This window comes from Protopterus annectens, chromosome 6.part1, assembly GCF_019279795.1.
Source record: "Protopterus annectens isolate FY-2018-M chromosome 6.part1, PAN1.0, whole genome shotgun sequence".
Taxonomy (NCBI): Eukaryota; Metazoa; Chordata; order Ceratodontiformes; family Protopteridae; genus Protopterus; species Protopterus annectens.
The window spans coordinates 302,513,993-302,527,729 of NC_056738.1; the positions used below are offsets into that span (position 1 = coordinate 302,513,993).

The following is a 13,737-nucleotide window of genomic DNA, read 5'->3' on the forward strand; positions in this document are numbered from 1 at the left end:
TGAACCATATCTCAGTAGTCTGGTATCTCAGTGTATTGTATAAAACAAAACTGGTTATAGGATGGCTGAACCATATCTCAGTAGTGTGGTATCTCAGTGTATTGTATAAAACAGGACTGGTTATAGGGTGTCTGAACATATCTCAGTAGTCTGGTATCTCAGTGTATTGTATAAAACAGGACTGGTTATAGGGTGTGTGAACCATATCTCAGAAGTCTGGTATCTCGGTGTATTGTATAAAATAGGACTGGTTATTGGATGTCTGAACCTTATGTCAGTAGTCTGGTATCTCAGTGTATTGTATAAAACAGGACTGGTTATAGGGTGTCTGAGCCATATCTCACTATCTGGTATCTTAGTGTATTGTATAAAACAGGACTGGTTAAAAAGTGTCTGAACCATATCTCAGTAGTCTGGTATCTCAGTGTAAAGTATTTTGTTTTAGCTTTGTTTTTTTTTTTTTTTTTTTTGCATTTCGAGATTTCAAAATCTCGAACATCTGAATGGAAGGGATTCTAATGTTCAAAATTTTCACTTTTTGAAATTGCATAGTGGACCTATATATATATATATATAATTTCAATCCGTGCAGGAAAACTTACTTTTTTTTTTTTTTTTTTTTTTTTGACCAGTTGTGAGCGATGAATGTTGTTTAACATGATTGTGTTTCAACTGAAAATTGGGAAATAAATATTTATTTTATGTCATCTTATAAAACCTTTGCTTAACTTCTTTATATATTTCTTATTGAATGTGATATATTGGTCAGACAGAGGTGCTGAGTGAAGGCTGTAACATGTTCTGGGGTTAACAGTAGGAGTAGACCATGGATTGCTCAGAGAGACCTGATTCCTAACTTATCAAAGCTGTAGGCAGGGTAGGGGCGAAGGAGGCAGCTGCTGCAGATAAAAGTTGTTGCTGTTGAGCATGTCTGGCACTGTCAAAGAGGTGCCAGTGAGACTCTGCATGTCAATACTATGATCATCGTTGAGCATGAGTACCTGTCACTCTACAAGAACAACTGGTAACCATCTGAGAAGCCATGATAAGTCAAAACTGCATAAATTATTTCAATGACGGTCTGCACTGTGTGTGTATGTGTGTGTGTGTGTGTGTGTGTATGTGTGTGTGTGTGTGTGTGTGTGTGTGTGTGTGTGTGTGTGTGTGTGTGTGTGTGTGTGTGTAAAAGAATGGTAAATTAAATTGACTTTTTTTTGATTTGATAAGGTTCCCATTGAAATTCTGATAACTGCAAAATGTGAGTCTCAGAATACTACAGCTGCAGGTATAAATGTGGAGGAATATGCACTGTCTGATGCTATGGTATCATAGAATATTCTGAGGTATAAATCTCAGTAATAAAATAGCAGCTGTGGAGAAGTGCAGCCCATTGCATTGGGGTGCAGAGATGTTAAAAATGTGTTTTTTGGCTTCCATAGTCTCAGCTTTTGTCATCCACCTTATCCATCATTAATACATTCATTTCTTTCTTTCTTTCTTCCATCCCACACAACTAAGAGGGCAGTGGCTATGACAAAATCCTGATGTCACTCTGAAAATACATGGGCCCTCCCCTTCCAGAGAGAGAATAGGTTTCAAAGGTTTTTCATTTGGTGACCTCTCCATTCCCCCTTTTGAAAGGGTGTGAGCCAGCCAGGAGGCAAGTATCCTATTAGGAGACAGTGGTGTGGATTTTGGAATAAAAGGCAAGAAAAGCCTGAATGGAAAAGTGTGTGTGTGTGTGTGTGTGTGTGTGTGTGTGTGTGTGTGTGTGTGTGTGTGTGTGTGTAACATCAGATCAGCATGACAGTAGCACTGAATTATACATCTACTCAAGCCCCTTTTTCCTACTCTGGACACTTGCTCTTATTTATTCACAAGGTCCATGCTGTTCAGATACCTTGGATAACCAATGAATTTAGACAGCCTAACATTTAATAATTTAAACAGAATTAGTGAAAGGTGTTTGCAATGATACAAACCCTACCCTACTATCTGTAATCTACATTTGAAAAGACATCCATCAAGGCAAAGCCATGCTCCCAAAGATCAGACTATCTAATCTCATTTTTCTTTTGTTCAGTTTTGGTGACTCCAAGAAAATCACAGGCCTTACATCTCCCAGCTATTTAGACCGATTATCTGTCCTTTCCTTGTACTTGGTCTCCTACAGTCACCTTCATGATGACCTGTGCTTAACCTTTTATGCCACAAAGGGCATTACTCTACTCAGTCTCTTTCATCTTTGTAAAACCAATTACTCCTTAACCAAGGACCTTAATCACCATCAATAAACAAATAGGAGTCAGTAATGGGGCAGGTTTCTAAAATCCAAAAAACTAGGCAGGAAACCACTGGATAAAACATTTTATACAATGAGCAAAGCTTTCGGATACAATCCTTTGTCAATACTAAACATTACATAAAACACCAGTTCCTTATATACAGGTCCAAATACGTCACATGACCTGCAGCCAAAAATCACGTGACATAAAAAATTCACTTGACATAAAAATTGACATAAAGATTAACATAAAAATTCATTCAACTAACACAGTTTAGATCTACTCAGCTTAACTAAAATTGGTTTAAGACTAACCATATTATTTAAACCTGGTTTTAAATCACTAATAAGCCTCAAAATCCACCCATACTCTTTGATTTCTAAGTGATTGTTTAGGTCTCCTCCCCTAGGTGTAGGAGAAACTGAATCAATAATCCTAAATTTAAAAGAATGCTGCTGACCATGTTCATCTATATGCTTATGTAGTGCATTCTTTTCATAGCATCTCCTAATTTCTGATTTTTCTGACATGGTCAGCAGCATTCTTTTAAATTTAGGATTATTGATTCAGTTTCTCCTACACCCAGGGGAGGAGACCTAAACAATCACTTAGAAATCAAAGAGTATGAGTGGATTTTGAGGCTTATTAGTGATTTAAAACCAGGTTTAAATAGTATGGTTAGTCTTAAACTAATTTTAGTTAAGCTGAGTAGATCTAAACTGTGTTAGTTGAATGAATTTTTATGTTAATCTTTATGTCAATTTCTATGTCAAGTGAATTTTTTATGTCACGTGATTTTTTGGCTGCAGGTCATGTGACGTATTTGGACCTGTATATAAGGAACTGGTGTTTTATGTAATGTTTAGTATTGACAAAGGATTGTATCTGAAAGCTTTGCTTGTTGTATAAAGTGTTTTATCCAGTGGTTTCCTGCCTAGTTTTTTGGATTTGTGTACTTTGGCAGGTTTCTAAAATCCCACATTGCCCACCTAAATTTTAAAGGATCTGCTATATAAGGATATTATTAAACTTGAGGCTTAGCTTAGCTGCAAAATTATTTTTGTCAGTAAGGTGTTTGGTTGAGTATCCTTCAAGGAGTCAGTTTTGTTTTCTATGGCTGTTGCATTCTTTGTACACTTAGCACCCCATTTAAACAAACCAAGGCTAAATCACAATGAAGTATCTTTTCTCTGGACAAGTTCAGAGTGTTGACTTCTAGTGTTCTAGCTACTGTTGATAAAAACATACTTGTTATATAAATTCATTAGTACTTTCTCTGACAAGCTGACTCTGCATAATAGCTGTAGTTTCGTGTTTGTATTTTCCTACTTTGAGAAATGTTGCACCATTTTATGGAAAGCTATCAACCTCACACTATGAAACAGCTGATCTTGCTGTCATTTTGTTCACATTCTTACTTGTATTTTTATCCTATCCTCTCATCTGCCTCCAGGAGCACCTCGCTTGTAATATACACTTTTAAATTCTTTGCTGATGGTGCTCTCTCTCTCTCTATTGCTCTCTCTCTCCCCCTCACTTTCTCTATATGTCTCACCTGATATAGAGTACAGTTCACATTAAATGACAAAACATTTTCTTTCTTAGTATTGCCAAACAAAATTCACTACTTTCTCAAAATGAGGATCTTAGATAAACTTGCTTATTTCCGGTTTAATCTTAGGCTGTGCCTGAACATGTTTCTCTCTCCCTCCCTCGCATTCTTTTTTGGTTAGTACTTGCCTTCTGATTGCAGCCACCAAGTCATGACTTTTATGGTTCATGTTATGCAAGTCTTGCATGGTTATGTTCTTACTTTGCTATTTTAGCTTTCCTACAATTTTGCAACTATTCCTCTCCATTTATTACTTCCTCATGCACTCTCGTATACAGTCGTCTCAGAGATTTCTGCAGAATGGGGGGATGTTTTTTGGTGGCAAAAGTTCATTCCTGTTTGCTTCTCTCTCATTCTTTTGCTGTATGCATGTCTTGTTTCCAGATTGTGTTTTTTGTTTAGGTTTCTTCATCACAATTCACAAAGATTAATTGACTACTTCACCATGGGAAAGAGCTTTGCTTTTGAATAGGACCATATGATTTGTTCCGTTCTTTGACACCTGTCTCTTAAAGCTGTTGATGTATAGATCAGAGTCTTTGCAATGTGTAGTTGTATGCCTGATATTTATATTGCTTTCTCATATTCTTATCCTATATATCTTATTAGCACAGCTGGTCCACTATTGTCTAGGGATATGTTGTGCCTTTCCAGGCTGTATGAGCTGTTACTCTGTTTTATTTTTGCTGTTATTCTCACATGTTAACTTCTTCACCAACAGTTTTCCATTCTCCATTCACAGTCTAACCAGAGACTTCTATGTGAGGATCAACATTGTATTTACATCTGTGTGTGTGTGTGAATGCGTCTTTTTTTTTTCTTCTTTTGTCTTAAATTTTGTCCATTAAAGAGAAATATAATTCTATTAGTGTAACTTTTGTAAATCACTTGTTAATGTTTTTCTGTCTGGTGTGTGATGTGATTTATTTATTTCACTGGTTCTTTACTATTAGATAATGTCTAAGTTGATAGAGCCTGTGATTTATTAGCAACTGATTTTAATATTCCATACTATATATTAAATGAGTTTGAAATACTCTGTTTATTTAAAAAAAAATCTAATGTTTTATTGAAATGTCCACTTGTTTCCTCATGACTGTGGGAAGATCATTATTTTCTCGGTACTGTGTTTTTATTTTCTATTTTGCATAGGCCATCATTTCTCATATCTCACTATTAATGTCTGGCTCCAAATATTATAAGCTCCTGCACTGACTTTGCTTTGAATTAATTGATATATATAAGCACTGTGAATCATATATGTTGATGTACAGGTGCTCAGTATGGTGACTCTTGGCAATAGCTCAGATCGTGGCTGAAAAGGATCTATTTAGGATCAGTCAATGTACCCAGTCAAAATACAACCTACAAAACAGTTAAAAGGAACAGTCATTTTAACTTGAAAAGTGGATATCTCATTACATCTGTAAGGTTGCAAATTATTAATAATTCAGATTTCTTTAATTGTAATGCATAAAAAAACAGAAATCAGTAGTCACTGTTCCTCTTCCATAAGGGACAATATGCATATAAAATTGATGGGGAAAACTTAAAAAACAGCTCAAATGAATATGCAAAACTTTACTAAATGCAGTCAGGCCAGAAAAATAAACTGATCAAAGCAGATTGAATTAGTATAAAATACAATGACATGCAAAGACCTTTTCACTTTACCCCTTTCTTACAGTATTAATCCTAACAAATAGTCATAACCAATATAATTTGCAAGACAGAAAGAGACCTGACAAGTATTTGAACAAGAATATTTTTCAGATTTCACATCACCTTACAAAACAATCCGAATGACCTGGTAACAGTTTTTTTAAGGACAGTGTATCACCAAAGCATACAAGCAGAAAAGTCAAAGTAGTTTAAAACTTAGTGTGTAGACCAATAATTCCTGCATTGTTCTTTTAAAAAGGAAAAACATTTTCCAAGAAGAGCTTTGAATAATGTTTGATTTGGCCACATACTAGGCCATATTCTGATTAGCACCATAAATGATATGCATAGTATTGCTAAACCAATAGAAATACCATTCAAGTTTTTACTTCTCAAACGTATGGCAACTACTCTTAAAGAACTAGACAGCCTTTAGCAGTCATTATTTCCATAATAGCATGTCATGATGTAACAAGAAAGAATTATAATGTCAAAGGAAAGCAGCTGACAACGACGAAGGACCAGAAACTTAACAGGCATTGGTTTAAATTTACTGACTTCTCCATTTTACCTAGCTTTAGAAGAATCTTAAATAAATTTTCAGCTGTGGATATCCCACTATTCTGGTTGTCTGACAGTTATATAATTCACACATCTAGAATTAGATTTATCACTTTTCTTCATTTACGAATGGGCATACAAGAAAAAATATGTACAATTACAAATATTTTATACCTTTTAATACTAACCATAATGTAGAGTTGCTGCCAGCCATTGTAATTGTGCTGTGAAGGGAAGCTGCACTTCATCTGAATGTTTATTCTCACATTTATGAAGCCAGACCTTCTCAGGGAGTTGATGTAAATTTCTTTATTACAAAGTCCAGACAAGATGCACATACCAATAGATGTATGTACTATGGACTTTGTATAGTACCATCTGGTGTCTTTAACATCAGCTACACAGATGGAACTATTGTCTAACTTGTTTCAAAGTCTCCTTTAGAAGCTGTAGGTTTTTATGGAAGATGTTAAAGATGGTGCAATGTCTGAGAAATAATACAAAGTCTTAGTAAATAAAAGTGTATTAAGGACCAATAAGAAAATAAGTCTCAATGGGTTAAATTTTGATTTCCCATCCTATCATTGAGATCTGCTTTTACCATTTTGGGTAGAATAAATAAATAAATACAAAAATGTTTTTCTTTCTTTCAGTTCACAGTTTGTGTTTTAAGAAAGACATTACTGCCAAAGTAATAGTACTCAACAGAATGGTACTATTGGGAAACAGTGGACTGGCCACAGTTTGGTGAGCTCTTGTGCCACAGAAAGGTATACTTGTCATCTAAATAGTATTAATGTGCTTATAAACTGAACCTCATTTTTTAGAGATGTACTTTAACTCAAACTGATTTGTTTTTAATCAAAGTTATATGATGGTATGAGTCACCTGTGGACTGTGTTGGATGAATAAAGGCAAGGGCCATGTATGTGATCTATGATCTGGTTGAGGGACCAGACTAATAATAATAATCACAGAATAGATATCAATGACTGATGCATTATTTCCCACTGTGTAACACAGCCATTATACTCAAAGCCAATTAATCTAAAAAATATTCCAGCTACAATATGATTCAACTTTGTGACAGACCAAAATTTGATGACAGTTTACACTTGCTCATCTCAAATGAAAATGAATTTATAAGTCTAGAATGTGCATTATACAATCACATACTAGCATGCACAAATCAAATGAAGGATTTTTGTTCTGTGAGATGTAAGTACCACAGGTTTCATCTTCCAAACCTGCTTCTGAAAAGTATGAAAAATTAAACAAGCCTTTCTAAAATGTGTACACTTTCAATGGATTTATATCTGATGAGAACACTTACTTTTTTCCCTTAAATCTTCTCATATACTTTTTGTAAACATACTATTCCAAGATACAGAGGAAAAAGAAATGTGAGCTTGATGAGAAAGTCCCATCTTGCAGCATGTGAAAGTATGGCAGTCGGTGTTTCTCTAGCCATGCTGGTCTTGTTTTGTAATGAACATGTTTATTCCTTGTCTGTTCTATAATGCACAAGTTTAAGTTTCATACACCTGTTGTGAAAGCAAGCTTCTTCAGCTTATTCCTTCTGAAACTGTGTTAAGCATTAAAAATAAGAGACTAATGCTATAACTAAAATAATGGCAATGTCATTCAAAAACTCCCAAAATAAAGGAGCAAGAAAAACATGTAAGAAGAGCAAAATAAATAGGACGATCTGTTTCAAGAACCTACAAACAGCTGAATGACTGATTTTCTGACATAAGGGAGGGTAGCTTCCAAATGTGTTCTGTTCCCATTAGTTATGTATATGTGCTCTCAGAAGCAATGCAATGTGAAGGGACTTAAATACATGTGCAGATTTTACTCAGAATAAACACAAACAATCATGACATTGTACTTACAAGTATTTTTTCCAAAGACATTTATAGATAGTAAGCCTGTATGTTCTTTTCAGCACAAAGTTTAATGGTCAGCAGAGGAGCTAACAGGAAATGACTTTGAAAATGAGTACATCTCCCAAAAATGGACAGCTTACTTCACTGAACATGTAGCACAATAATGTGTAAATAAAGAGCACAATCATGCTTTGGAGTTGTCATGCATTAGTCTCAAATCAAAATATATTTGCACATACTAACATTTTTCTAGTATCTTATCTTACATTTTCTTTTCAAAATACAGCTTACGCTCAAATGCTTAAATAAGAATACAGGCACAAAACAACAGTAAACCAAGTCAATTGTATTGATCAGTTTTTTTTTTAAGTTGCACTAGTTATCTTATTAGAAGTATATTTATTGCACACACATATTCATGCACACACACACACACACACACACACACACACACACACACACACACACACACACACACACACACACACACACACACACACACACACACACACACACAACCCAAGCATGTGGCAGAAATAGTGTTCGCTCACTACAATGAAAGTGACTACTCAGGCACAAAACTGCATAGATGAAGCACAAACCCAAAACTCAGCACTAGATACAGCCACAAAACAGTTGTAATGAAATACTGCCTTTCACTTGGAGGAACCTATACTCAAGGCACTCACCCAGACCACAAAAGTTAAGTACTGAATAATTAGCCGATAAGTTCCCATAATTGCTACAACTCATACATAAATGTTCCCTAACACACCAAATTGGCTGTGGTCTGGAACACCTGCATTTTGGCAACAGGCACACGTTTGCAGTAATAGCCTTCTAAATATGCATATGATCTCTAAGTCATTTAAACCAAACAATGTTATTTTAACATCTAATATACTGGCTGAGTCGCAACAAAGTTATCCACAATGAAACTGATGCTGAATACCTCCTCTTAGAAAAAGGACATTTCTACCACATAATGGCTTGTCACATGTATAAATCTTAGGCTATCTCTTGGAGTTGCTAAATGTATTTGCTAGTTTTGGCATTTTGCACCCTGTCTATAAATAGGCAGTGATCTGAAATACAATTACTTTTATTTTCTATTTATTGAACTTATTGCAGAGATTCTACTTTTACATTTTCATTCTGTACAACAGGAAGAAATGATGTTTTTTTACTATATTATTTGCTCCTTGGTTTGTGTTGGCGACAAATGCCACTTTGCTTTATCAGGCACATTTCCTTTCCCACAGACAGTTAAGTACTGTGCTATGACTCGTGTAATCCTTCACCCTGTTATATCCTTTCTTGATTTTCCTGTCACCTACTGCATTATTGCATACTATTTTATATTCCATTTTCTGCCACAACTTGGATATGGTACTTGAACACTTTAAAGCTGTAAATCAGACTAAATAAAGCAACCAGTCCTATAACATACCAAATAAATATAGTACAAAGTAACAACATGATATAAACATAATTCAGAATCACTGCATAAAGTGATATACAATCCAAAAGAGCTAAACTACTCCAAAAAATATTGCTTAGCAGGACACTTTGAAATGTATATTATCAATTAAAAAATAAAGAGTTTCTTCTGATTTCTACTGAGACAGTAAAAACGAGACTACAAGCAAGACAAGGATAATGTCCTGTGTTCACTAATTTGAAAATTCATAATTTAAACAGACTTTCAGTCTGAGATGGGCAGGAAGTCCACATAATTGAGCTATAAATAATGATAATCTTTAGAAGGAGAATAATGTATTCATATTTTAATTTTTGCCTATTAATATTTTTTTGCATCTGTGGTTATAGTTTCGGTTCCCATTCAGAAGCCTGAAACATCATAAGCCTGAAAATCAAAATCCTGAAACCAACAAATAATGCTAATATAATATTTGTCATAACACCACAGGGCTAACAATAGCAAAGCCACAATGACATCAGTATGTCTATTTTGTGTTTTCAGGATTTTGAGTTTCAGGATTTTGGTCTTTTCTGAATTTTCAGGCTTTTGGTTTCAGGATTTTGATTTTCAGGCTTATGATGTTTCAGGCTTCTGAATGGGAACCATAGTTTCACAGTTAAGTCAGCCTAAATTTGGAATTTAACAATAAACATGGTTTGCTTCTCTATCTTTCAATTGTGAATGTTAAAGGAAACATAGAGTCAAAACAGAGGCAAATATATTTCAATTTTTAAAATAATCTTCCAGTTTGGTACTTTTTTCATCTTAATCTTCTAATAATACTGAAGAGGACATCTTTAGCTTTGCTGAAGTTAGTGTTAATTTATTTCATCAACTGTTAGATGTTGTAAAAGTATCCTACATAAGAGCTAAGTAAATGTTGGAAGCTGGGTGATAATTTTAAACAAACGCAAGGTCAAATGTTTAAAAAAAGCCTTGAATAAAGGACTGTGTTGATACCGTGGCAAAAGTAATTTTTCTGGAAAAAATGGATTCAAACTTACAGAAATCTGTTTACCTCAATCTTGAATGTAATTTATGTCATGTTGGGCAATGCATCTTTAGCAGAAGAGGGTGAAATATTGAGTCAGAAGCTTTTATTATGTTAAAAAAGGACCCTGGCAAGATTTCTGGGCTTGGTACATTGAACAAATTAATGGCAAAAGGGATGATTTTGTGGTATGAACTTTCCTAAAATGTGCTGTATTGTATACCATTTGGAAACCTCAAGAACAGATGTTTTTAGCTGGTTAGGGATTGCAAACTCCATGTCACTTGTAAGTTATATGCCCCCTTCCATTAAAAACACACATTAATTCTACAAAATGGTTAATAGCAATGTTTATAGTTTTTCAGGTATGACTAGTGTTTGTAAACTATTATCCACTTTGTTTTGTTTTTGTAATGCTGTTCATTGTAGTGTCTGGCACCCTATAAATCCCTGACATTGTTTTCTTTTTTATAGCAATTTAATTAACTGTATATTAATTGAGGTATTATTCTAGCTCTGTAAAAAATGTTATAGAAAATGTAGTTTAAATAAAAAAAATACTGACTTTGTTGTGAAAAAAATGTCTTCGATGTAAGTGTTACTCTAGCTCTGCAAAAAATATTATAGAAAATGTAGTTTAAATAAAAAATACTGACTTTGCCATGAAAAAAATTATTCAATGTGTAACATATTTAAAACATCTGTTAACGATGATATTTTTCCATTAGATTGTGTAAGGAAGTAATGTATCATGTGACAAGAATGATAATGGCTGGCAGTCATATTATTATACACATAGTAGAGGAATACAGTGTTACTGCAAACTTTCTAGTAGGAAAAAGGAAAGAGGAAAGAGGGCCAGATAATTCCAAAGTACAGAATTCAGGATTTTAAAGTGGGTGAAGGCAACAGTGTAACATTCCCTATTCAGTACAATTAAGCACACTTTATGAACTCAACTCATGTGGCAAGCTTGATCCCTGTAGCCCTGAATACTGAGAGAACCTTCCAAATGGCTACACTAGTAATTTAAAGACAATGACATATTGGGAACAAGCTATGCTTTGCTAAGACATTTTATTAGAATGAATGTCACTTTTCAAGCTGAACACACACACACACACACACACACACACACACACACACACACACACACACACACACATACACATACACTAGTAGCATAAATGCACACACACATACACACACACACGTGCTCAGCGTGCTCACACACACACACACACACACACACACACACACACACACACACACACACACACACAGACATACACACACACACACACAAACACACAATCTCTCACACATGCACATACACAAACACACAACCACAATAGCAGTAGTGCTTATTCTCATTACATAGTTCTGTTTGCCATTTCATTGTGAAATAATATCTTAAGACTTGCAGAAATCCTATCCTGTCTTATATAAATAAATCACTAATTGTACTATATCTGGATGATGTTGTTGAAGCTATAGTCAACTTTTGACTCGTATTAGAATTCATCAGGCTAAAATAGCAGGTGACAGAACTTTTTTCACAATTCTGTCTTTGCTGTCTGTTAAATACAAGTTTCATGTTTACAGAGATGGAAATACATTTTAGCTTGTTCTGTCTTGGTGCTGCATCCCAGCAAGTAAGAGATAAAGCAAAACAATACTGCCTGAATATACTCCATATATTTTTTCTGCCTTGACAATTGTGGCCTCTGTGCCAGGTAGAATTTTAAGTTAGTAAAATAATTAAATGCCAGCGACCTGTGTGGTATCCCACATCAGTTTGTTTCCTCATTGTTTCTAACTAGAAGGGCTGTTCTAACTAGAAAGGCTGTAAGTCTTATTATTATTATTATGCAAGATAATATGTTATCAAATAATATTTTAGAAAACTTATAGGTATAGAAACACATGATTAAGTTATGATTTTTTTTACCCAAGACTACTCAAAGTCTAGCTCTTATTCTGGACCATAATAAGACTCAATATATAAGATAATCTGTAGGAATTTTACACAGAAAAGGGCAAGTAATTAAAATACATGAAGCTGAAAAAGTACATAAAAAACATCTTTTTCAAAAATTTATGTGGCCATCAGGTGAATCTATAGTATTTCTACTACAGTTTAACAGATGGGGTTAACTGCATCTTTCCATGAACTTATTCCATTCCATCAAAATTTTACACTATGCAATTTAAACATTAGGATATGGCATATAACTGAAACAAAAACATAAAGTTATACACATTATAATATGTAATTCAGCTCCTCACTTACCGGGTGTCTTCTTGCCCCAAGAACGTTCTTCCATAGCAAGAGGCGAAGCTGTTGCAGAAACGAAGGCATCTCTCCCAAATAAAGTAACAGTGAGGGCACTACACTAAAAATAAAAGTTCAGTAGAGAAAAATAAAAATAAGAAACTCATAGCCTTTGAGTATTCATATTTCCCTGCTTCATTTCCAGCTTGATGTGATGAGAATCATTTTAATACCACTTAGGTTCTTTAAAAAGATAAGCCGAGTCACAATGCACTTGCTATTTAAATTAGGTCAGCTTTTCACTGCAGCTATACTGCTCTCTTACACAGCAGTGATTCCACTGGGTGTTTTCAAATCTCTAGCTCCCTTTTTACTGTCACTGAGAAAAGCAGGAAGAACAAGACATACAGGGAGAGGGAGAGTGTGCGTGTGTTTACGTGTATGTAAATATTATGTAAGACAGAGGGATAGTGGTGAAGAAAGAGAAAGAAAGAAAGAAAGACAAGAAGTCTGAGTTACCTTATTATTAATCCTAATATCTGCTAGTTGCTTTGACAGAGCTCCATTCTGTGCAACTGAAACTTGTAATACCGCCTGTAGGGAAGAGAGTCAGCAATAGTAGGTGTTAAAATGGGTAGGCAAGGTGTGGTGACGGTCCCACGATAGCAACAGCTATGCACCTGTCTGCAGTAGCAAGAACAAGAATTAGTCTGTAGTGTTCAGAAGAGAAAAGTAAGTCCCTGTGTGGTAAGAAGGTGAAAATGAAAAAGAAAAATATTTTATCTGGGTGAAATGACAGCACTTCTAAGGCCTTTAATTATTTTATTATGACAATGAATGCCTGCATAAATCAGCACTAACTGTTCACTAAAAATTCAGTTGTCTTTTCCATTCTGTCTTTCTCTCAACTGTATAGGTGTGCGTGTGCGTGTGCGTGTGTGTGTGTGTGTGTGTGTGTGTGTGTGTGTGTGTGTGTATG

The 13,737-nt window shown here is 34.8% G+C and overlaps 1 protein-coding gene across 1 annotated transcript in view; it reads right to left on the minus strand.

Annotated features, from left to right (window-relative positions):
* Positions 1–13,198, minus strand: part of LOC122805519 (glucosylceramide transporter ABCA12-like) — a 201,447-nt gene extending 188,249 nt beyond the window's left edge. The window contains exon 1 of the mRNA XM_044075722.1: positions 12,777–13,198. Within this exon, the coding sequence (XP_043931657.1) occupies positions 12,777–12,845 (69 nt within the window). The 5' untranslated portion in view covers positions 12,846–13,198. The remainder of the gene's footprint in view (positions 1–12,776) is intronic.
* Positions 13,199–13,737: the final 539 nt, after the last annotated feature.